The following is a 26,305-nucleotide window of genomic DNA, read 5'->3' on the forward strand; positions in this document are numbered from 1 at the left end:
GATAACTGATGATTCACTACCAAGGTGCCTCAGTCTAAAAATCAATTCATTCTTTTATGAAATTGTCCAGTTAAAATCAGCTCCCTTTCTCACCTGAAAGTGAGACAAGCTCAATAAAGATTATTCAATCAGTCCATTCTTCTCAACCAAAGAAACATATGGAAGATCGATAAGTAAAACATTAGATGTCAGCCTTGGACCAATGGGAACCGGGTACCTGATGGATTTCTCTGTATTTCTTCCTACTCAGTACACTGTCTGCAGGTTGGAATGGGCCTGCTCCACGAGCAACATGTTCTGTTTCACTTTGTCCCTGATATTATTTTTCTCTGATCGTGATTAAACTAATTCCTTCTATTTGAACCTGCTTTTTTAAGCATTCCCATAGCATTATTCTGCTCTAATACTGTTCAGTCTTTTCTTTTGTCTAGCAAATGTTGTCCAAGTCTCACTAATGCAAAGGAGTGCACGGAGGATGTAGACTTGAAAGACCCTCAGTTTGTCATTCACAGCTGTAGTTCCACCCACTCTTATTCACCTTGGACACAACAATGTGAGTATTGATTTTAGCATCAAGTGCAAATTAAATGTGAAATTATCAACACCTCCAGCATCATGTTATCAGCGCTGAGAAAGAGTAGTATGGTAACAGCCTGAACTATGACATTTGACTTTCGAATGTGGACAGTCAATCTGAACTCTTTACATGCATGAAAGAGATACAATGTCTGTCAACTTGCTGCTGCAATCATTCCCTGGTGTGGAAAGTTAGTAAGGCATCATTAACATGGAGCAACTCTCCAGCAAGGATTTAGTGCACCTTGGATCTCAGAATACTGTTCAATCTTGTCTTGCCTATCAGTTTTGTTCTGTACGCAGATACCCTCTGCTGATTCCATCAGTGTATACTTACATACCCAAGGATGCTTTTAATTGTCCACTGGATCATAGACTCTTGGGTTGCACACCTCTGGTACAAGCAAAATATGAAGATGGCAAATGTTGACACTGACAACAGGGAGACAATCTCAAGAAGACATGGCCTGTACGGGGCGACTGTTTGAAAGGGCATTGGGAGAGGTGAGCAGGAACAAAATGCTCAGTTGGTTGAGAAGAGAGCTTAAAGAAAACAATAGTCAATGAATCATACATTCTCTTATTTCACAGTCTTCCTTTACAGCAAATGCAGAGGCTAAGAAAATTCCGCATGTCCACAGGACATTCACTAACTTTTACAAATGCACCAAAAAAAGCATTCTATCTGGACACATCACAGCTTGACATGGCAACTGTTCTGCCCAGAACTGTAAGAAACTGTAAGTTGTGAACACTGCCCAGGTCATTAGAGAAGCCAAGCTTCCATCCATTGACTCCGTCTACACTCCTCACTGCCAAGGAAAGGCAGCCAACATCAAAGACCCCTCCCACCCTGGTCATAATCTTTCAAACCCCGATCAGTTAGGCAGAAGATACAAAAGCTTAAAACACATGTACCAACAAGTTCAAGAACAATTTCTACCCCGTTGTTATTAGACTTCTAGAAGAACCTCACAAACTTTAAATCTAATGTCAATCTTGCTTTTTATACAGCTTCTTTGCAAACGTAATTTGTATTCCTTGCCCTGTTCTATCACCCTATGATCTTTTTGGTTCTGATTGTGTGCTGCTTGAAACAAATCTGACCATCACAATGAAAACTGCCGCATGCTACAATGTGATAATACCACCTGTTTAGTCCCTCTTAACTTTATAGCTATTGTCACACAATTATTTTTAAAGCTTGTATTATGTTACACGCTAAACATTTCATTCCGCAGTCGCATTTCATCAGCAAACACAAGCATAATTCAGAGGTCACAAAAATAGGATAAAGTCAAATCTCTGTGAAAAACCAGAAAACAAAAGCAATATTTTATAATTCCAAACAGCCCTCTGTTCTCACAGATTAGGAATTTAGTTCTGATCCCTCACAAAAGAGGACAAAAAATATGCCCCTCTCCAACTGTTACACTTCAAGGATTGCAGATGCTTAATCCGTCTCCCAATTTTCTCCCCACGATGTCAACTCTACTGGAATTTCACCATTAACACTCTCTTTGGTCCAAAACAAGAAATTTATCATTAAATTTCACCACATGAGAGCAGAAACACCTAACAGATAAAGTTGCAATTTCTAATTTGGAACTACTGGTATTAATCACAGAATTTAAATGTTCAGCATCAAGGAGCCCTATCAAAACAAAAGCCAATGGTACTCAGGAGGTGCATTCTTTGCAGACTGGAGTTGTACCTAGCAGAAAGGGCGGCAGCTGTGGTTGTTGGAGGACATTTATCTCAGTCCTAGGAGCCAGGAATTCCTCTGATCAGTGTCCTATTTCTAACCATCTTCAGCTGCTTCATCTATGACGTTCCTCCTATCATAATGTCAAAAGTGGGAATATTTACTGATAACCACACAATGCTCAACATCATTTGTAATGTTCAGAATATAAAGCACGTAACAAGGATGCATCATTTGCTCTCCAGCAACTCAAGAGCAACTTCTAATCTTGCCACAGTGACGGCATCACCGGGAACTTGGCTGTCACAACAGAACTTAAATTTCACTTACCTCCCTTTTCATGATTTTATCAATCAGTGGAAATATTTTTCCTAGGGACAGTAAAAGATCTTCAAGCATTGGAAATACACAGTCACCACCACCACCACTGTGGAAAAATTTGGAAAATGGTTTCAGGACATCACAAAGAAGGTTAATCTCAAGCTGAGAAGAAAAAATACGTATAAAAGGTAGCATCATTTATATTTTTCTGAAAGAGGCTTTTCCACATAGACGCATCATATTGACGCATTGTAGCCCCAAAAAGAAATTGGAATTTCTCTGCATATGTAAACAAAAATGCAGTTCTATCTCAAGTTAATAATATGCTTCTCCCCCAGCTATTAATCCCCTTTTAAACATTCTCAAATATTTCTTTTACAATACAGGAGAAATCTAAACCAGCCAGTCTATTTGCAGTCATCAATAAAGCATTGTAAAGGGTAGTCTATAGTACTATCTATCAAGTGGCACTTGTCAGGAATAACCTACTCACAGGTGACCAGTTTGGGTTATGCCAGGGTGACTCAGCTCCTGATCTCAAAACCGCCTTGATCCAAACTTGGACAAAACAGCTGAATTCCAGAAGTGAGTTGAACGTGGCTACCCTTGGTCATATGGCAGCATTTGAGGAAGTGTCGCATCGAGGCCTAGCAAAACAACAGCCAATGGTATTCAGGAGGCGCACTCTTTGCTGACTGGAATTGTACCAAGCAGAAAGGAAGACAGCTGTGGTTGTTGGAGGACATTTATCTCAGTTCTAGGAGCCAAGAATTCTTCTGATCAGTGTCCTATTTCTAACCATCTTTAGCTGCTTCATCTATGACATTCCTCCTGTCATAATGTCAAAAGTGGGAATATTTACCGATAACCACACAATGCTCAGCATCATTTGCAATGCTTTAGATGCTGAGGCAATCTGTGTCTATCTGCAGCAAGATCTCGACACCTAGGAGTAGGCTGGCAAAAGGCGAAGTAACATTTGAATCACACAAGTGGCAGGTAATGACCATCTCAAACAAGAGAGAACCTAATCATTACACCTATACAATCAATGGTATTACCATCATTGAATGCTGAACCCCCAAACAACATCTTGGAGGTCATCACTGACCAAAAGCTGAACTGGACTAGTTATATAAGAATTGGCTACAGGAACAGGTCAGTGACTAGGAATTCTAAATGGAAAAGAATGCTCCATCCACAAGACACAGGGTGGTAACTGACTAAGGCAAAACCCATTGAAAAACAATGGCCGTAGCCGCCTCCACAGTCACAAAAAGATCCCCAATAAGTCACACAATATCCTGATTTATAACTACATCAGTAGTCCTTCACTTTGATTGGTCAAAATCCTGGAACTCTTCCTAACATCACTGTAGTATCCTTATATCAAACAAATGTAATGGCTTTGTAAGGCAGTTCACCAATACATTCACCAGAAGGATGGGCAATACATCCATGGACAAATGGGCAAAGAAGCAGATAATTGTTCATTCTTGTCAAATTAAGATACCAAGCTAAGAGATGTGCATTCCCTAGATTGTACACTAACTTTCTGAAACATTGTAGTTATCAGATAACTTTCAAACTTTGCAGCTTATTCTGTATAAATAGTTTTTGGATGTATTCCATCAATCTAGATTAATCTTCACTCTAACCATTACAAACACGGAACCAACACATTTCGACAGAAGGTAAGCCATTGGCACTAGGTAAAATAACCAGTGCAAATAGAAGGAGCCATATGGCCTCCTTCTTTACTGTACAATGCTGTGATGACTTCCATTTCCAGTTCTTACCAATTTTCCTGTGTGATTCTTTTTTTAAAACCATTCTCTCCAGATTACCCATGCACTGCATCTCCAAAAATTTAAAGCTTATGCAAATTCAAATTAACCTGCAGAGAATTTCAGCTTCTTCTATGGTGATTTTTCTCTCTTCTACTTGAAGGCATTGATCCAATTTGTTTAGCTTTTCTCCACAACCAGCCAAAGCAGTTCTTATAGCCGGGGCTAATAGTAGAACCTTCTTCATGTGGGAATCCATGAACTCCTCAAAGTCTTTACTCACGTCAGAGTCTGTAGGAACTTTCTTCTCTTCTTTACTTGTAACCGTACTTGATTCAGGATCACCTCCTTCAAAACCAATGTTCTGTTTTTTAGGTTGTGTCTCATTAATGAGTACATCTGAAAAATTGTGCAAAGTAAAACATTGGTTAACAGCGCACATAATTTGAATGCATTTAGCCCTCTTGCGTGTTATTTAACAATATAGGAAATGAGATATTATTTCTTGAACAAAACAGCAATTATGTTTGCAACACAAGACAACATTTCCTACCATCAATGTACGATGATCTTGCCTGCCCTTACGTATTAGGACTCGATTCAACCAGCCTTGTATATACAGTTTAATTGTAAAACTAATTTACTGCTTTAGGCTCCAAGCACCTAGAGCAACAAAACCAAACCACTCCATAAGCAAAGAGGAGAAGTCAGGATTTTAGTGACGTGCAACAAACACAGTGAATGCTGGAGAAACTCAGGTTGACGAGCATCTGTGGACAGAGGAACAGAGTTAGTGTTTCAAGCCTAGGCTCCATCAAGCCCAGTGTTTGTTTCAAATCTTCACTGCTTTTGTGTCAGTTTCCTAGAATGTTGTCTTATGAGGAAAGGTTGGCCAGGCTGTGTTTGTATTTGCTGAGGTTTAGAAAAGAAAGAAGTAAATTGGTTGAAACATATAGAGCTCCTGAAGGGGTAAGTATGGAGATGATGTTATCACTTGTGGAAGAATCAAGAACGAGGAGTCGCTGCTTAAAAATTAGTGTCTCCCATTTAAAACAGACACATATGAAGCTAAAAATGTTTCTTACAAACAGTATTGAGTCTTTGGAGCTCCCTCCCTGAGAAGAGAGAGTGTGGAACATTTTCCACTCTTGAGTATTTTAAAGGCAAAAATGGAGAGATTCTTGGTAAGCAAGGGGTGAAAAGTTATTGGGGATATACAGGAGAGTGGATGTGTGGTTGCAATCAGATCAGCTGAGATCTTATTGTTGTAGCGTGCTTGACGGGTCAAATGGCCAATCCCTGCTCCTTGTTCATAATAGCAACTGCATACCATTAATAATACATACAAGAAATAATGCAGAAAGCTCATTTCAAAATTGAATGCATAAAGTGCAAACCTGCTGACGAAAAAAAGTCATTAAGTTTAATCAACTGTATATTTGTACATATTGTACATTGACAGCTGCGTACAATGACATGCTATAAAACTGAAAAATGGATGATTTGGTAAAATGAATGACTCAGTGAGTCTTCAACACTCAATCGAATGGGTTGATTCTGATGTATTCAGCGTTATTGTTGCTAAGAAAAGTTTATGAAGGTAACTAAAATGGCTAATCACATTTTCCGACTTTTATTTTCCTATTGTTTTTTTCTCTAGTTAGCAAGTTCCTTTCAGAACTAAATCATGTAGATTTGAATCTAATACAAATAATTGGAATCTTCATAGCATTTTACAAGGACCATAAACTGATTACCATGTGGAAACAACCCAGTTCTGAAAAATAGTGGCATATGGCATAAAATTGCCAAAAATGTAGAACACAATAGATTACTCTACTCTAAAGGTGGATTTTTGCCCTTTTTTTGGTCTAAACAAGTGGAAACTGTAGCCTACAGATTTTAAATATTCCCAAAACTAGAAAAAAAAACTGTAGTGCAATAAATAGTGCTATTCTATGACAGAATTACTGCATATTTTTTTGCAGCACAGTGAGCATTTTTATTCTGCATGTGGCTATTACACTTGCTACACAGAGTGACTGAAGAGATATGTGGGTATTCAGTGTTTCTTTCTGGGATACTGAAGCCCTTCAGTGGTATGAATGTAAAATTCCTTATCCCACTTTGACAAACTTAAAGAAGCCCATTTATAAATTATACCACAGAGGATTTTACAGAAGATTATGAAGCATTTTACCTTGATATTTTAAAAACTTCCAGTATGGCTGGTGCACAGCTTTCACATTTTGAATAGACTCTATGGCACTGTTGAGACATAATTTTTTCAAAAATTTATTTTGCTGTTTAATGTACAAAATGTAAATAGTCTGTGTCTGCAGGTTGCTATCAAATAAGTATGCAAAATTGTCACTAGGCTCCTAGCCTTGAAATTTATGCAAACATGGCTATATTGGTAGCCATTTCTCAGATTCCACTAACATATGTATGGTCCTGATCTGGTGATCAGTCTCGCCTCCAAAAACTCTTCACCTGTGGCAATTAAAAACACTCAATTTTATTAATACCAAACTTTGGAACAATTTTGTTAAGGCAATGCATAAAACGCACTCCACATTTTACAAGAATTGGGAGAAAAAAATTTAGGGTGAGGAATTAAATATAAACTAAGAACAAAATCTTGTATTAAGTATGTAACTATCTGCTATTCAAATAAAATAACACTAGAAACTTTAAACACAAACTTTACAGTTATTAATGACTATATAGGGTTTATCCTTAAATAACCAAAGAACCGTGGATGCTGAAGACCTGAAATGAACAAATTGCTTGAAAAACTCAGCAGGTCTGGCAGCATCTGAGGAAAATAAACAGAGTAACATTTCAAGTCCAGTGGCCCTTGGAGGGGCTTCTCCAATAATTTCTGTTTGTGTTGATTATCTTTCTATGATATCTTCACAATGTTGAAGTCAGACATGAACCGAGTAATGTAATAAAATAAAATAAACAAAACAACACTAACTGATTAAATACCTTATGCATGGCACAATTTCCCCAACCAGGGGAGGCACAGGGTCTCCCAGTAATGCTCGGACGGTCATACAGACAGATTCTGAAAGGGAACGTAAATTGTATCCTCCCTATAAGAAAAATCCTTATGGTTACAGGCTCTCATGGAGAATAGAAATAGACAAGACACACTTTACACGAAAAGGAAATTCTCTCAAAGTCCATTAACATGTGCGTCAAGCCAATTCACTATTCAACAAGTAAACTATTTAAATCAATAAACCTGGAAGGAAAAGATGGGGATTTTGAAATTCAAGACATAACTGTTTTATTTCTTTTTATTTATTCCCTATAGCTAAAAGTTGTCCACTACAAACTAATTCAGGTATAGTATCTAGCTTACGAATAAAGCATTTTTAGGATAAACAAAGATTCTGCACAAAGGGTTAGGAGATAGCAAGATTTCAAAACAAAATGCATGTGAATAACATTGTGAAGTAAAAATTACAATAGGTGACATTATAGTCTAAACACAACATAGTAATTTTATTGAGATAGTAGGAACTGCTGATGCTGAAAAATCTGAGAAAACACTGTGCGAAGCCTCATGAACACAGCAGGCCAAGCACCATTAGAGGAGCAGGAAAGCTTGACGTTTCGTCAAGCTTTCCTGCTCCTCTGATGGTGCTTGGCCTGCTGGGTTCATCTAGCTTCACACCATGTAACAATAATTCTTTCATTCTCCAGCTTAGAGAATAGAAAAATATGTAAAAACACACTCAACCTGTCAAATCCAATCACTGTGGTTTGCAATGTCTTGTGCTTTCAATATTCATGCTCCAAAGCCAATGAAAGATACTTTCACCTACAACTTCTGTCAGTTGAACACAAAGATTCAAAGAATATTTCAGGGTCCTTCTAACAAGCAGAAACATCCACTTTTCTCCTGTCAATGGTTTGATTTGTCCACATCAATCACTATCCAGGGTCAAGAAGCTGCCATCATGCAGCACCCAAACAAGTCCTGACAACAGGTGCCAAAGGGACAGACCAGTAAAAGAAAGGAAACTGTGTGTATTGTGCCTGTTGGAACTGCCATTACTTGACAGACACAAAACGGTTGACTAACTGATGTTGCAAACTGGTTAAAACAGAATTGAAAGCCTGCTTCATCATTTAAGTGAAACAATAGTGCCTTTGAGGAGGGCTTATTTCAAGCTACAAGGCAGCATTGTCTGAACAAGTTACAAGGAGTGCAGAGATAGTCTTGATAAGGAAATATTCAAGGGTAAACAGTTCAAAGATTTGTAATGAACACAGATGAAATAATGGAATTGTGTCTCTTTAAAGAAACTTTGAAGGATCTTTAATCTACAACATGTAATTAATTCCAGTCTCGTTAATGAAAGGATGTCGTCCCATTCGGCGAACAGCATTAATAAAGCATCATGCAGCGATGAAAAAAGCAGCTGAAGCTCTCTAGCAGAAATTAGTTGTTTCTATGAAAATACTTACAATATTAAGAAACAGGTTCTAGTTAAAGACTCTTCAAATAATCACAGTGATAGATTTCAACATAATTATAGACACAAATATAATCAAAGCATAATAAAAGCATGAGGGGAAAACATTAAAGAGATGCCTGGCATATTTTGTCTCATTAGCTAAACAGTGCGAAAAGGAGAAGTAATTACAAAACATTATAATAAAAATGAATATAATGAATCTTACAGCAGAGCCAACTGTCTTTTTTATTTAAGAGGAATGATAGAATTTAATAAAGATAGCAAGTGGAATACAATGAACAATAGAACTCAAGCAGTCCTCAGAGATAAGCAAGTCAGACACATGTCCGAAGGAGTACAGGCAGTAATTCTGGAATGTGAATTAATAGGTTACACGGAAAGACCCCAGTGCCTACAGGTTACAATGTCTGTTAGACATCATGAAAACTAAGGGAACCCAGGCTGTCCATTGGAGTATCCATCATTGATCAGGTTGTATTGAGAAAGGGGAGGGGCACAGGAACGACATTATATGTGATCATTGTAACACAATGTATAAAAATACTGTACTTCACTAAAAACCACAGCGCTTCATTGATCGCTCTTCCGATTTGAGCTGTAGATTAAGGGAGTGATTGGGTTCTCAAGTTACGGCCAGTTTCACAGAAGATATTTGGCCCACTCCCGACATTAACTGGTTGTTACTCGAATAAAGACTGCCACATGCCTGAAAGTATCATTCAACTACCATTCAGGAGCACGGTCTCCATTCCTCTCTCCATTAATTGTAGGATACCTTTACAACACAGGGATACCTTCAATTAAATGCTATTACACTGGCTTTCCAGCCCCACCATGTATATATCCACTAAAAACAGTTCTCCATTGGGCACTAGCCTACAGCAAAATCAGCAAGACCCAGCAAAAGTGTAACTGGGTATCTGTTTCACTAATTCAAGCCGTTTAAGTATTTCAAAGAACAATGTCGTGTTTTCCATCATCTAGTTATGAAACTAAACAATCTCCAGTTTTCTTTACCATCCACCCAGATTGGACTTATAGTTAATATCCTCAATGAGAGACAAAATCTAAACTCTTGAATGAACTAGATTAAGAACAAAACATAAATGTGGGGATTTGAATTCAGCATCCACTGGCACAGGTTACGTCAAATGACTATATCTTAATAAATGATAATTCCCCACAGAAATGGGATAAAACTTGATGCACCTCTGTTTTCTGAATTCCACCCGTAATACCAGAGGAAAACTACATAATTAGACCAGTTTAATACTGGTCATTAAAAAAGGTCAGGTCATCCAACATGATATCAAAAAAAATCTCTGCACTGCATTCCAATCTGTGAAACTTGAATAAATTGCATCTTTGCAAAATTTTCCATCATCTGGATATTGACTAGCAAACCCATGCTTAATTTTAATGTACATATAATAGATCCAAAGTTACCCATATAAATTTGCATAGATAAGTGCTCTATCCTAAATAGTTTGATAAAATGTTCTGTAATAGCAGGCACTGTCTGGGAGAAAACACACATACCTCTAACACAACACAGAGTTTCCCATTAGCTAGTGGCATCAGCAATTGTGTCAGATGAGCAAAACACTCAGGTGTAGCACACATTTCACCCTAGAGGACGACACAGGAAATTGTCAAATTGTACTAACAATACTTCTAAAGCCAAAACACTTAGGCCATCTTGGAGAAGCATTCTAGAAATAAAGACTTGTTTTACTATGGAGAAGTTATTTTGAAAGATGTTTCACCTTTCATAAATTGCTTATGTGCAGTTTTGTAATAAATCGAAGTAAAATACCCATTGGTTTGCACCGGGGTTTGAAACATTGCTCAGTTTCAAATATAATGGACTTTGTTTTGAAACAAAGAAAACAGTTGATTCTAGTTAAGCCAATAATTTTATGTTGCACATAGCTAGTGCTCAGTGTTTGTAAGGAATAACAAGAGGAAATGGCTTATTAGTTATATAACTTGTCATACAAAAAAATCTAAACAGTCAGCATGATTATAAGCAAAAAACTTCATCTTGATCAAATGTTTGAAGCTGTACAGTCAATTAAAAAAGACATACCTCAGGATCTCCGATTGCAGTATCATATCCAGCTGAAACCAGAATCAATTCTGGATTAAACTGTAAGGACAGTAAGTCATTTAGTAACAAAGTATAGATACAAACAGGACAATAACATGGATGCACAAGTATTAAAATAATTAAATGTAACAATAATTACCTCATAAGCTATAGGAAGTAAAACGTAGAAGAAAGCTGCCAGATAATCAGCATTTTCCATTCCTGCCTGTTATAAAGGAATTTTTTAAAAAGTTACTTTTACTTAAATTTTGAAATGTGAAATTAATGCTGTGCTTTTAGATGATTGCTGATGAGGAATGTAGATAAGGGATACCATGATTTCAAATTATGTCCTTGTATTAGCAAGACCAGAAATAATTTAAGAGGATGCAAGGAAAGAGGGCAAGAAAGAAACTTCCTGTTCAAAAGTTGCATCAGCACACGTGACAGTTGGCACCACTCCCCTACTGTGCTGCTGGTTTTATATAGTACAAGCATCATGATAGTTCAGATCAAACATAAAAGCTTTATTTTTAAAAACACCTTATTCCATGGAATGTTTACATTGAATCCGGCCCCTTTGCCTTTTCCAATTGCATTGTAGTCAGAGTCCCTTAAATTGGGCCAGAACTGCTGGTTTTCGTAACGATGCCATGAGAAGTACAAAACACTAAAAGAAACCAAAGTCATTAAAATACAAGAGAGAGAATGGGAACTGCAGATGCTGGAGAATCCAAGATAACAAAGTGTGGGGTTGGATGAACACAGCAGGCCCAGCAGCATCTTAGGAGCACAAAAGCTGACGTTTCGGGGCTAGACCCTTCATCAGAGAGGGGGATGGGGAGAGGGTTCTGAAATAAATACAGAGGGGGGGGGAGGCGGACCAAAGATGGATGGAGAAGAAGATTGGTGGAGAGTATAGATCAGTCTGGGGGGGGGGGGGGGGGGGGGAGGGGAGGATGGACAGGTCAAGGAGGGGGCTGAGATTAGTAGGTAGGAAATGGAGGTACAGCTTGAGGTGGGAGGAGGGGATAGGTGAGAGCAAGAACAGGTTAGGGAGGCGGGGACGAGCTGGGCTGGTTTTGGGATGCAGTGGGGGAAGGGGAGATTTTGAAGCTTGTGAAGTCCATATTGATACCGTTAGGCTGCAGGGTTCCCAAATGGAATATGAGTTGCTGTTTCTGCAATCTTCGGGCATTATGGCACTGCAGGAGGCCCACGATGGACACGTCGTCTAAGGAATGGGAGGGGGAGTTAAAATGGTTTGCGACTGGGAGGTGCAGTTCTTTATTGCGAACCGAGTGGAGGGGTTCTGCAAAGCGGTCCCCGAGCCTCCGCTTGGTTTCCCCAATGTAGAGGAAGCCACAACGGGTACAGTGGATGCAGTATACCACATTGGCAGATGTGCAGGTGAACATCCGCTTGATATGGAAAGTCAGCTTGGGGCCTGGGGTGGGGGTGAGGGAGGAGGTGTGGGGGCAAGTGTAGCACTTCCTGCAGTTGCAGGGGAAAGTGCTGAGTGTGGTGGGGTTGGAGGGGAGTGTGGAGCAGACAAGGGAGTCCCGGAGAGAGTGATCTCTCTGGAAGGCAGACAAGGGTGGGGATGTAAAAACCCAGCTCAGCTCGTCCCCTCCCCCCACTGCATCCCAAAACCAGCCCAGCTCATCCCCGCCTCCCTAACCTGTTCTTCCTCTCACCTATCCACTCCTCCCACCTCAAGCCATGCCTCCATTTCCTAACTACTAACCTCATCCCGCCTCCTTGACCTGTCCATCCTCCCCTTGGACTGACCTATCCCCTCCCTACCTCCCCAACTATACTGTCCTCTCTACCTATCTCCTCCTCCATCCATCTTCGGTCCGCCTCCCCCTTTGTCCCTATCGGCTTTTGTGCTCCTAAGATGCTGCTTGGCCTGCTGCGTTCATCCAGTCCCACACTTTGTTATCATTAAAATACAAAACAACATGCATTTCTAAAAATCACATTAAAATATCTATCCTCCTGAGATAAACTGCAGTATGCCTACTGGCATCCAGGTGAAGTCCTCTTGTGATGCAGTGGTAGTGTCCTTATCTTTGGAACAATACCTATATGTACTCGCACAACTGTACTGCAAATTGGTTGTTCATTAGTTTTAAAAAAAACAGTTTAGCACTCAGGCCTTCTTGTGGCAAGGTGGTATTATCCTTAACTCTAGACTGGGAGGTCAGGTCTCAAGTGCCACCTGCTCCAGAGGTCTGTAATAACATCTCTGAACAGGCTGACTAAAGAAATAAGTTAAATTAAAAAAAAAGCTGGGCCCTGGAGTCCTGTTGTGACATAGCAGTAGTGTCCCTACCCCTGGAACAGGTTCTACATATACTTACATGACTGTAGTGCAAATGGGTTTGGTCAATTACCATTTTCAAAAAAAATTCAATTTAGCACTCAGGCCCTCTTGTGATTTAGTGATATTTCCTTACCTCTGGACTAGGAAGCCAGGGTTCAAGTCCCACCTGCTCTAGAGGTGTGTACATCTCTGAATAGGTCGATTAGAAAAATAGGATATGAAGAACAAACAATTTAGCACTCACCAAGACAACTACTGGAAGAGCTAAGTTTGCTTGGAAATTCAGATTACTTTCTCACAATAAGAGCTATGACAAAACCACAGGTTCAAGACTGATTTCTCCTCTGTAATATCCTATTTTTTTTGTAAAAAAAAGAAATGAATGTGTACTAACGTGGGATCCTCCTCAAACGTGTACTGAGTTCCTTGGCCATGATGCACATCCCAATCAACAATGAGAATTCTAGAAGAAATGAACCATGCAAACTATAATTGCTATCATCAAAACAAACAATTTTCTAATTTAAAAAAAAATCAGATTTTCACCTCTTTGCTCCATGTTTTCTTTTCGCATACTTGGCTGCTATTGCTACATTATTAAAGATACAAAATCCACAGGCTTCACTCTTGTGGCTATGATGACCTGGAGGTCTGAGAGAATGAACAAAATAAATTTATTACGTGAACAGAGACATTACATGAAATTAAGTGAAATGTATAAATATGACATTATCCTGTACCTGACCAATGCCATCCCGTTTCTTACTTTACCCAACAGAGCTGCATCAACAAGTTGCAGAGTTGCTCCCAGAGCTACTTTGGCACAGTGGTAAGAATTCTAAAATGAAATGAGACTTTGATAAAAGCAACAATGAAGTCTCATCACTGAATTAAGAATGAAAAACTCAGTTAGCAACCAACACATGAAGTAGTTGTCAGCAATGAATTCAACCACCGTCTTTAACAGTTTACCTAGTTGATAAATTCTCAAAATAATCTCCAGCAGACAAAAAAGTTGCCTCAAGTTTACCTTCTTGTATGTTTTTAGTTTTGTGGCTTGGCTTATTAGACAAGTTTTAAGTGCTGATTAATTACATTAGCAAATCTAGTTTTGTATTGTTCTGGTACAGAATCATGATGTCATAACATTCTGCCTGAGTTCCTTTTTGTATCAAGACTGTCAACTTTTTAAAAAATTTAACCTATTTTTCTAATCAACCTGCTCAGTGATGTTATTGCACATCTCTAGAACAGGTGCGACTTGAACCTAGGCCACTCAGTCCAGGGGTAGGGGCACTGCCACAGTGCCACAAGTGGGACCTCATTTTCTGACAATTTTTTCTTTCATGTTTTCGTGCTGGGTATAGACTCAACAACCTGTCCACCATCTCATATTGGTCGTTGTGCTTCTTACTTGGACTCCAACATCAGTAAGATGTCTGACCGCATTTAGAGAAATGACATCTCTAACATTGCTCTCATTCATTAGTGCACAAGGATGGTCACAGTAACAGCTTACAAAGGGGACCTTAGATACCTTAAAGTTTTGTGTTCAACACAAGATTTTCCTTTAGCCCAGAAATGTCAAGCTATCTGTGGCAGTTCTGCCTTGAATAAGATTAGCTGTGTTCACAGAGACCATGGTACAAATGCTAGACACTCTAGTTTTATTTTTCTATTAGTTATTGTTAATACAAACATTTTTCATTGATAATTCAGTGCCTAGTTGAAACTTTACACTCAGCACATATAAGAATTAAAATATATAAACGCTAAATGTGAGGTAATTAAGATAGTGCTGTACATGCCATCCCAGTGCTCCAAATGTAGAGATTTTTCCTATTTTCAATAATCCTCAATGTAGGGGCATGGAGCAAAAAGTATATATCTTCAAATTTATGTGATTCCTTAATATGTCCTTGCCTGATCACAAAACACTTCACATCCAAAAAATTCCTTCTGAATCACCACGGTACCGGTAAAGGGCATAGCAAATCTGCTACATTAGCATCCCACAAATGACAAATAAGACGAGCACAAAATCTACATTTCACAGTTTCTTGAGATTAGAATGCTAACAAGAGTGAGGAAATCTTGCTACGCTGAACAAGTAGATTGAGTTAAACAGTTGTTGGGGGAAACAAAATTGATGATAAAACAGAAAACTTCAAAGTTCTACTGAAGTGGCAATCAAGAATGGGTGTTTACGAACTTTTGATTTTCACAGCTTCACAGAACTCTACCAATGAGAATGTGGTCTTGTTCATTCAATCCATTTTAGATCTATCAAAAAGAAATTTATTTCAATCCATTAGGACTAGATATAAAATTCAAAAACTAAAGCAGCCAAAGTTCTTCAATTAAGGAGGTGAAGCCCCTGTTAGTTCATCACCTAACCTCATTGTCCAAATTTAATATTTTGTTCAACCTATTTTTCTACTCAACCTGCTCAAATGTAATTACTCAGTTCTGGAGCAGGTGGGACTTGAGCCTGGTCCTCCTGATCCAGGAGTAGGGACACCACCTACTAGTGTGCCACAAGTGGGCCCATTTGTCAGATTTAATCTGCAGACTACAGATTGGAGACATCTGGCTGAATTTGAGAGACCAACCCTTGAATAGAGTCTTGAAGTTACCAAGTCCAACGTAAGTGCAAGTGCAGTCAATGCAGAAGAGTTGGCACAGTAAAAAAAGACAATATTTTTCATGAATATCGTTATGAATTTTTTGATACAAGTGGTATTTTACTTACAGGATGAAAATATACATCATCATAATTACAGGAAAATGCCTTCAGCTCTTCAATATTCATTGATACAGTAGATTTCACAGCTTCTAAGTAATCCAAGCTAAAGAAATAAAACACTTCAATATGAAATGGCTCAAATTATCAGTTTAGCTAATTTAAAAAATGTTAGGCATTTTGATATAATATGTAGCTTTAGCATTGGCACAAATCAGACTGATAGGGTATAGGCTATAGCTTCTGATCTTGGTTAATGTAATTAGTTATTTAATTGAATTAATTAATCCATGATCTAATGAAATGGTGGAACCGGCTTCACAAGTTGAATAGCCTGCCCTTGCTCCTAAGCTTCCATGTTCGGTCCACAAGGGAAGCATGTCCTCAGAAAAACTTAATGTGACAACGGCAAAACTGGGGTGCCGGGCCATCCGGATGTGGCTGGGCTGGTTCAGTCCTTTAAAACTAAAGTATTGCAGATGTAAATCACTATTTGTTTAACTCATTTATTGAAATGATTAAAAGTTTCATATTACCTAATGCCGCTAAAACAGAAAAGTATTTAATCAAGACATTTGCTGAAGCATTAGCTTGCTACCCAAATTTTTACAATTTTTGATCAATAAAAACTTACTTTAAATTTTGTTACATATTACATATATATATATTATACACACACACATTTTGCATCATGAAACAGGTTATGAATGGACAGGTTATGTATTCTTTTCGTCTTATTCACTCATGACATGGGCATCACTTTCTGGTCAGCATTTATTGCCCATGCCTAGTTGCCCTTGAGAAGGTGAGTGAGCTGCCTTCTTGAACCGCTGCAGTCCACAAATTGAGGCTTTGTAGCGATTGACACAACTGAGTGCTTTGCTAGACTATTTCAGAGGCAGCAACCACCTTGTTATGGCCCTGGAGTTACATGTAGGCCAGACCAGGTGATATGGTCTTTCCTTCCTGGAAGAAAATTTCTGAGCCAGATGGGTTTTTACTACATCTGACAGTGGTTACACAGTCACCATCAGGCCAACTCTTTATTCCAGACTCTTTTTTTTGTTGAATTCAATTTTCACTCTGTGTCATGGATTCACGCCCATTACCACAGAACATTGGCCTGGGATTCTAGATTGCTGGTCCAGTGACATTATCACTACAACACCACCTCATTTCACTGGTGTATTCTCCAATGGCAACGTCTCGATGAATCAGAGTTTAGTAGCCAACCAATCAGTACTTTTCTTTCATACAATATCAATATTGTATCCCTTTATACTGGTATTCTTGTGAATTGTCCCGATGAGTACAAAACAAAAGCTTCAATAAAATGTCTTTTTTTTTCCGTCCTGCAATACCCAAGTTCTCTTGCTCCTTTGACTAAATTTAGTGGTCCATTGAGAAGCCACATTGGCTACTCTACCTATCTTGGCCTGATGATCTTTCTTAAGTAGTTTTACTCTTTCAAAACCAACATAAAATCAATAGAAGACGACACAGCTTGTCTTCCCCCTGAGAAATACAAATAGGAAACTGGTTGTTTATCACCAAAACAACTGGGTGACACAATTGCATGACAAGTTGACTTGATAACCTTAGGTATGATACTACGAAAGACACAGCAGGATGATAGTCTGCTTCCCAACCTTTAGTCAAGGAAGGGGGTAAATGCACACAACAATATACAAGATAATAGAAGTTTAAAAGTGGGTACAACCTGTGAACCAACAAAATTTCCTCTTCGATAGCTTCTCGAACAGTTAGTGGGATGCATCTTTCCACAAGACCATAGTACTTCAGTTTCTCATGAGAAGCAGACAGTCGCTCTGGTTTTTCGATACTGCAAACTGGGCTAAAATGAATCCAAAAGTGAAACCGTTACCAAGATTAATATTATGCATCATAAGCATTTCTTTACTTGCAATAAATTCGCTTGAAAAAAACCAGAAGAACTGCATAAGCTGGAAGTCTGAAACAAAACCAAAAATTTCTGGAAAATCTCAGCAGGTCTAGCACCTGTGAACAGAAATCAGAGTTAATTTTGTGGGTTCAGTGAACCTTCTTCAAAACCAATGGTAGCGAGGAAAAGGACGGTTTTAGTTAGTTTGAAAGCTTCATCATCACATTCAGAGCTGTCATGATGGATTGCCAGTCTGGAAAATGCATCTATTGTGCTATCATATGTGTTAGCCAAAAAAGAAGAAAGTTATGGTGATGGGTAGAACAAAGGTAACTCCAATTGCTTCTGACAGGCTGTACCTGATCTGAGTATATTGAACAACACTACCTTAGTTGTTTATAGAGTCATACAGCACAGAAACAGACCTGCCAGTCCAACTCATCCATGACGATCAAGTTTCCAAAACTAAACTAGTCCCACTTGCCTGCATTTGGCCCATATTCCTCTAACCCCTTCCTGTTCATGTACCTGTCAAAATATCTTTTAAATGGTGTAACCGTACCTGCATCTACCACTTCCTCTGGCAGTTTATTCCACATATGAAGCAACCTGTGTGTGTGTAGGGGGAGAAGTCGCCCTTCAGGTCCCTTTTAAATCTTTCTACTCTCACCTTAAAAATATGTCCCCAGTTTTGAGCTGTCCCACCCTAGGGGAAAAAAGACTTTTGCCATTCACCCTAACTATGCCCCTCCTGATATTATAAACCTCTATAAGATCACCCCTCAACCTCCCACACTTGAGTGAAAAAAGTCCCAACCTATCCAGCCTCTCCTGATAATGCAAACCCTCCAGTCCCAGCAACATCAAGGTAAATCTTTTCAGAACTTGTTTGACACCCAAGTATTTAAACAGTGAGGTAGAAAGAAATTCAGACTTGCTGGGTTTCAGGTACATAATACTTATCCTCGCTAAAATACCTCAATTTAGTAGGCTATGCACAATTACTTCAGTTTTCCCAATATTTAGTTATCTAGTTCCAGATGTTAGATAAACAGTCTGATAATTTAACAACAGTGGAAAAATCATGATAGGAGGTGGTAAGGAACAGCCAACTGGCAGATTATGTGCTGGGCTTTCAGGTCATATTGTCATGGAGCAGAATGTAGATGAGAAACAGAGGGATTAAAGACAAATTCTCAAAGAATATCAAAGGTAATGACATGAGTGGGATGATGGTACTTGTGCATCACTGGGAAGATCGGCAATTGCTTCCCAATCCTAATTATCCTTGAACCAATTGGCTTGCAAGGCTATTTCAGAGAGCAGTTAAGTGTCAAACACATTACTGTGGATTTGGAGTTACTTGTACATGAAATTGGGCAAGGATGCCCTTCCCTAAAGGATATGAGTGAACCAAACTGGGTTTTTACAACACTACGATTATGCAAAGAGGCTTTTAATTCCAGCATGTTTTATTAGTTACAGTTAAATTCTGCCCACTGCCAAAGTGGGATTTGAACCAGTGCCTCGAGATCATTGACAGGTATCACTGGATTGTTATTCCAGTGAGAACACCAACTGTCATGCTTTGAAAGTGATTTGCATTAAGTAGACAAAATTAAAACCAGGAGTCAAGCACGGTCCCATTCAACTGTATCACACTGGAAAGACCTTAGGGGAGAATGGTGCACTGAACTGCTTAAATTTAAATTTGCTTCATGTCAAATCAAGAATTGATTATGTTTAAACATTTACCTGTTTAAAGTGCTCCCTAAAAATTTCAATTTAAAGCAAGAGTATTAACTGCTTTAGAAACATAAAACAACATATTACAGCACTTACAAATCCCACAGCAGGCTGTAGTTCTTCATCTGTTCATTGTAGATCAACCCTGTTCTCAATGCCATGACTGAAGAAATAAAAATACATTGATTTATTTTGGATTGAGTGACAATTTTAACATTAAAATATATTTTAAGAGCAGAAGATCAGAAGATGTGGAAGCAAAAGTAGGCTATTCAGCCCATCAAGTCTGCTCTACCATTCAATGGAATCACGTCAGATCTGATAATCATCAATCAGCTTTCTTGGCTTTTCCCCATGACGTCCATTCCCTTGCTAATCAAAAGAAAATCTCTCATTCTTGAATATCCTCAATACTCAACATGCAACCTTGAATACACTCTGCGGCAGTAAAGAATGCCACAAATTCACAACTCCCAGAAGAAATTCCTCCTCATCTTCATTTTGAATATGCAATCGCTTATTCAGAGATTACAAACTGTGACCGTAGGGTCCCCACAAGAGGAAACAACCTGCCCACATCTAAACTATCATATCCTTAGAGGATTGTGTGTGTTAGATAGAGGCAAATGTAAATTTATAAGGGTCGAAGATTTGACGTTTCAATTAAATTTGAAGATACATTTTTTCAAACTCACCTTCTGCCTGTCTCAAGCAAAAGCAGTTTAGGAATGAGATGTGGAAGATCCGTGAAATGTCATGTTTTGCACCCCATTTCGTTTTAATTGTTAACTGACCTTTTCTTGTCACTCGGATTCTTAATTTCTTTGGCTAAATCTCAAACAAAATACCTCACATGTGCTAAACACTGTACCGTTACTCGGAACTTTTTATTGAACACCACCTCCCAGACAACTACGTGCAAAAAGCTGTGAACTAATTTCTTCCAAACCTAAATCTCCTTGCAGGACATATTCCAGTAAACTTCTCACCAATTTTGAGAGTCGGGTGTGCTCAATCTCTCCATTGGATGCGTTAATGAAACACGCTTATTCTTAATCAAAGATAACAGTGTGGAGCTGGAGGAACACAGCAGGCCAGGCAACATCAGAGGAGCTGGAAGGTTGACATTTCGGGTTGGGACCCTTCTGCAGAAATGGGGAGGGTGAAGGGAGCTCAGAAATAAATAGAGGAGGGGTGGGTCTGGGGAAGGTAGGTGGGATGGCGATGGTGTTTGTAGGTAGGGAGTGGTGGGGTGGATAGGTGGGAGAGAAGATGGACAGGTTGCGTCAGGTCAAGGAGGCGAGGGATGAGAGGGAGGCTTGGACATAGGATGAGGCTGAGGGTGGGGAGGTTTTAAAACTAGTGAAATCCAAGTTCAGGCCATCAGAATGTAGGCTCCCCAAGCTGAATATGAGATGCTGTTCCTCCAGTTTGCGGTGGAGTCAGTGACACTGGAGGAGTCCCAGGATGGACATATAACCCAGGGAGTAGGAGGGGGGAAGCTAAAATGGTTCATAACCAGAAGGTGTTGTCATTTGTCACATACAGAGCACAGAAACTCTACAAAATAGTCTCAGAGTCTCCACTTGGTGTCAGCGATGTACAGGAGGCCACATCAGGAGCAGTGGCTGCAGTAGAGATGGATGTGGAGATGAACCCCTGTCTAATGTGCAAGGTTTGTTTTGTGCCTTGCATGGAAGTGATGGTGGGGGAGAAGGAAGATGACATAGGGGCAGATGTAGCCCTTCTTGCAGTTGCAGGGAAGGGTGCCGGGGTGAGATGGACTACTCTCACGACTACTAACCCTACGAAAGGCAGATGGGGTGAGGAGGGAAATATCTCTTTGATTGTGGGTGGCAAAAGTGGTAGAGAATGATACTTTGGATGCGGAGGTTAGTGAGGCGATATGTGAGGACAAGGGGGATTCTGTCTTTACTTTTGCTGGGGGGGGCATGGGGGGGGGGAAGAGATGTGAGGGCAGAGGCGCAGGAAACACAAGAGATGCGGTTGAGGGCATTTTTGATCGCCAGAGGGGACAAGTTACAATCCTTGAAATAGAAGGGCATCTGGGATGTGCAGGAGTGGATCGCCCCATCTTGGGAGCAGATGTGGCAGAGGCAGAGGAGTTGGGAGTAGGGGATGACATGCTTGCTGGAAGGTGGGTGAAAGGAGGTGTAGTCAAGATAGCTGTGGAAGTCAGGGGGGCATGTCAGTTTTGAAGCAGTTACCAGTGACGGAGACAGAGGTGTCCAGGAAGAACCCGATGTCCTCCTGTTTCAAGGATTGTAACTTTCCCCCTTTAGTGATTGAAAATGCCTTCAACTGCATTTCCTGCACCCATGTATGTATACAGTTTTTGTGTATTTCCCCTGAGCTGCAGTTTCTGTGATCCAAGAAAGAAGCAAGTGATCCTGAAATCGGCACAATTGTACAGAAATCACACTTTTTAAAAAACATCATAAAAGTCCCCAACAGATATATAAAATGACAGTGCAGTTGCTCTTCTTAAAAAGCTAGAACTTACAGAGAGACCAGTGGTAACAGTATTGCAGCAGCTGAGGGCCCAGATCGGGAAGATCATCAGACCAGGGCAGAGAAGGACAATCGACAGGAATAGGACAGCGATCGGACTGAGGGCTTGGAACAGGGCAGCTGGCAGTCAGGGGCCTAGCCAGGTCAAACTGTCACCGATGGCAGCCTAGCATAAATGAGAGTATGACACACGTGTGGAAAGCCCCCAGTGTGGAATAAATGCAGGTTATAGAGGACTAAAATGTTTACCACAGAATTTTTCTTTATTTTCCATGTTTATACTATGAAAAACTGAAATGTAGAACTTTGTCTATTTTGTAGCTAACCTATGTTAATATTTAAACTTTGGAACTAGGTACTTTGTACCTAAGATGGCATTGTGTGGTAACATCGTACACTTTTTCTATACATTTGTACTTGAATATACATGACAATAAAACCTAATTCTGGTATAGTGAAACTTGGATAAGGCAAAAGAAAAGGCCGAAGATTCTACTAAAATAAAAGCAAAATACTCCAGATGCTGGCAATCTGAAAGTAAAACAAAGTGCTGAAGAAATTTGTCGACAAAGTCAGAAGTCCCACAATACTAGGTTATGGTCCAACAGGTTTATCTGAAGTCATAAGGTTTTGGAGTGCGGCTCCTTCTTCAGGTGAAAACGAAGGAGCAGCGCTTTGAAAGCTTGCGACGTCTGACTTTGTACACCCTAGTCCAACACCAGCACCTTTACATCACGGCTGACATATGCGCAGAAGGGAACACGGTGTACATTTCGAGTCTGATACGACTTTCCCCTCGGATGAATTCCCACCCTTACTGTCTCAGATCTATTTACCCCTTCTCTAAAAGTGTACTTCAAAAGTAAAAGTCCTCACGAGTACAGTGCAAAACATTTCAGAGAAATACAACACTGCTCCATCGCACATGTTGCATTAGCAGTTGCTACTCTCCAAACGTAAGGCACGCGAGCCGGACAAAGACGATGATACAAACCCGCAACGCAACTTCTCAGAGATCAGCACTTCCGGAGGTCAACACCCGCGACTCCAGCGGAAATGATATCTGATTGGCAGCAGATGCAACCAGTGGAAGGAGGAGTCTTAACCGACCGTCCAATAGTAACACAGCGCGCCGAGGGTTGAGTTATTCGACTGGTTGATGGGGTGAAGGAGGCGGAGACACGGTGGCGGGGAACAGCTGCTGTTTGACGGTTGGAGAGCGGCGGCTGGTTGGTACAATGCTCCTGGAATGGAGTTTTCGTAGCGTAGTATAGCACAGCTCTCCGGTTAGACGTGAGGGGCCTGTCTCTGAGCTGATATTGAAAACTCCCGTTACTCTCCACACGGAGAGGGCTGCCTGCTGAACGGTTCCAGCGTTCTCTGCTCTGGCCTCTTCCTGTGCTGGATCCTCCCGTTGGCTAAAGCCTCAGTGGTTATAACGCGAGTTGCTGCAGGAACGCAGCAGGTCTGGCAACACCTTGGGGGAGAAAGCAGAGTTAACGTTTCGAGCCCGGTGAATCTTTCATCAGAACCAACTGCTTCTTCGTGGATGGAGTGATGCTGCGTCTAGCCTTCCTCCCGTAATGTGCCCTTCACGGATACCGCGCAGAGGTATATATGACCATTATGTCTACGACAGGATGTCGGCGTCTTGTCAATGTGTAATACATCCCCCTAATTGGGAGGTAAGGGGCTGCAAACCGTAATAATTTCGCCCCAGCTTTTCACAATTGCACAGCCAATTGGTGGGGTAATCAAAGATGACAGAATCCCCGACAGTGTGGAAACGTGGTAATAAAATGTGAGGCTGGATGAACACAGCAGGCCAAGCAGCATCTCAGGAGCACAAAAGCTGACGTTTCGGGCCTAGACCCTTCATCAGTGTGGAAACGTGTGCAGTTTTGCTCTCCTGATCAGAGGAAGGATGTTCAATCAACGGAGGGACTGCAACACAACAGGTTTACCTCACTGATTGTATCCGTCTGAAGAAAGAGAGTTATTGTTCTGGGTTTGGTGCCTCTTTTTCAGAAAAGATGCTACCAGACCTGCTGAGTTTTGCGAGCAATTTCTATTTTTGCTTCAGAGATCGGTCTGAAGTTCTTTGTTTCAATTTACTAGGCTGAGCCCTGGACTGCGGGACCGATGTATGAAGAGCGACGTGTTCGGCTAGGACTATATGTACTGGAGTTTAGGAGAATGAGCAGGGATCACGTTGGAACCTATAAAACTCTAGTGGGACTAAACAGAATAAATGCATGAAGGATGTTCCAAATGATTGGGAAGTTCAGAATCAAGAATCACAGTCTAATGATAATAAAGTGTGAAGCTGGATGAACACAGAAGGCCAAGCAGCATCAGGAGCTCAAAAGCTGACATTTCAGGCCGAGACCCTTCATCAGAGAGGGGGATGGGGTGAGAGTTCTGGAATAAATAGGGAGAGGGGGGAGGCGGACCGAAGATGGAGAGAAAAGAAGATAGGTGGAGAGGAGAGTATAGGTGAGGAGGTAGGGAGGGGATAGGTCAGTCCAGGGAAGACGGAGAAGTCAAGGAGGTGGGATGAGGTTAGTAGGTAGGAAATGGAGGTGCGGCTTGAGATGGTAGGAAGGGATGGGTGAGAGGAAGAACAGGTTAGGGAGGCAGAGGCAGGCTGGGCTGGTTTTGGGATGCGGTGGGGTAAGGGGAGATTTTGAAGCTGGTGAAGCCCACATTGATACCATTGGGCTGCAGGGTTCCCAAGCAAAATATGAGTTGCTGTTCCTGCAACCTTCGGGTGGCATCATTGTGGCACTGCAGGAGGCCTATGACGGACATGTCATCTATAGAATGGGAGGGGGAATTAAAATGGTTTGCGACTGGGAGATGCAGTTGTTTATTGCGAACCGAGCGGAGATGTTCTGCAAAGCGGTCCCCCAAGCCTCCGCTTGGTTTCCCCAATTTAGAGGAAGCCACACCGGGTACAATGGATACAGTATACCACATTGGCAGATGTGCAGGTGAACCTCTGCTTAATGTGGAAAGTCATCTTGGGGCCTGGGATGGGGGTGAGGGAGGTTCGTCCCCTCCCCCCACTGCATCACGCAACCAGCCCAGCTCATCCCCTCCCCCCATTGCATCCCAAAACCAGCCCAGCCTGTCTCTGCCTCCCTAACCTGTTTTTTCCTCTCACCCATCCCTTCCTCCCACCTCAAGCCGCACCTCCATTTCCTACCTACTAACCTCATCCCACCTCCTTGACCTGTCTGTCTTCCCTGGACTGACCTATCCCCTCCCTGCTTCCCCACCTATACTCTCCTCTCCACCTATCTTCTTTTCTCTCCATCTTCGGTCTGCCTCCCTCTCTCTCCCTATTTATTCCAGAACACTCACCCCATCCCCCTCTCTGATGAAGGGTCTCGGCCTGAAACGTCAGCTTTTGTGCTCCTGAGATGCTGCTTGGCCTTCTGTGTTCATCCAGCTTCACACTTTATTATCTTGAATTCTCCAGCATCTGCAGTTCCCCTTATCTCTCACGGTCTAATGATATGGGTAGGCCATTTAGGACTGAGATTAGAAATTTTTTGGCCCAGAGAGTGGTGAGCATGTAGAATCCTCTCTTTCAGAAAGTGGTTGAGGCCAAAGCATTGAAAGTTTCCAAGAAGGTGTTGATTTCGCTAAAGGGATCAAAGTGTTTAAGGGGAAAGGGGGAGCACCGTATGGAGTTGGTGATCAGATGTGATCATATTGAATGGTTGGGGGGTTGCTGAATGACTTGCTCCTGCTCCTGTTTTACAGAAATAGGAACTGCAGATGTTGGAGAATCTGAGATCATGACCTTTTCTGCTCCTAAGATGCTGTTTGGCCTGCTGAGTTCATCCAGCTCTACACCTTGTTACCCCTGCACCTGTTTTCTTCATTTTCAAAGTTTCCGCTTCTCATTTGTGTTGGCTGTATATTTTGCACTTCAGAATGGTAAACCTGAAAATGAAATACTTCTAAAATTGTGATTGTAATTGAGGTAATACTGAATGTTCTTTTTGTCATTAGGAAATTGATGTACATAATTTACGTAACCTGTCTAAATCTTGATTTGGAATGAAAA

General features: G+C 40.7%; 2 protein-coding genes across 14 annotated transcripts in view; one reads left to right on the forward strand and one right to left on the reverse strand.

Moving 5' to 3' along the window:
• The window catches only part of hdac10 (histone deacetylase 10), a 38,549-nt gene extending 15,278 nt beyond the window's left edge, over positions 1 to 23,271 (reverse strand). For 2 of the 11 annotated variants that reach the window (XM_059654615.1, XM_048554026.2), the window contains exons 1-15: positions 22,220 to 23,215; positions 19,792 to 19,858; positions 17,767 to 17,901; positions 16,056 to 16,152; positions 14,044 to 14,141; positions 13,850 to 13,954; positions 13,698 to 13,766; positions 11,518 to 11,644; positions 11,135 to 11,200; positions 10,975 to 11,034; positions 10,425 to 10,514; positions 7,384 to 7,490; positions 6,590 to 6,657; positions 4,500 to 4,788; positions 2,612 to 2,708 (exon numbers count right to left, since the gene is read on the reverse strand). In XM_059654615.1, the coding sequence (XP_059510598.1) occupies positions 2,612 to 2,708; positions 4,500 to 4,788; positions 6,590 to 6,657; positions 7,384 to 7,490; positions 10,425 to 10,514; positions 10,975 to 11,034; positions 11,135 to 11,200; positions 11,518 to 11,644; positions 13,698 to 13,766; positions 13,850 to 13,954; positions 14,044 to 14,141; positions 16,056 to 16,152; positions 17,767 to 17,901; positions 19,792 to 19,856 (1,473 nt within the window). In that variant the 5' untranslated portion in view covers positions 19,857 to 19,858; positions 22,220 to 23,215. The other 9 variants (XM_048554029.2, XM_048554027.2, XM_048554025.2 and 6 more) reach the window with 9 other exon arrangements.
• Positions 23,272 to 23,411: 140 nt separating this feature from the next.
• The window catches only part of tubgcp6 (tubulin gamma complex component 6), a 52,830-nt gene continuing 49,936 nt past the window's right edge, over positions 23,412 to 26,305 (forward strand). For all 3 annotated transcript variants that reach the window (XM_048554264.2, XM_048554263.2, XM_048554266.2), the window contains exon 1: positions 23,412 to 23,838. The gene's annotated coding sequence lies outside the window, so the exon portion shown is untranslated. The remainder of the gene's footprint in view (positions 23,839 to 26,305) is intronic.

The sequence above is a fragment of the Stegostoma tigrinum genome, chromosome 25 (genome assembly GCF_030684315.1).
Source record: "Stegostoma tigrinum isolate sSteTig4 chromosome 25, sSteTig4.hap1, whole genome shotgun sequence".
NCBI lineage: Eukaryota > Metazoa > Chordata > Chondrichthyes > Orectolobiformes > Stegostomatidae > Stegostoma > Stegostoma tigrinum.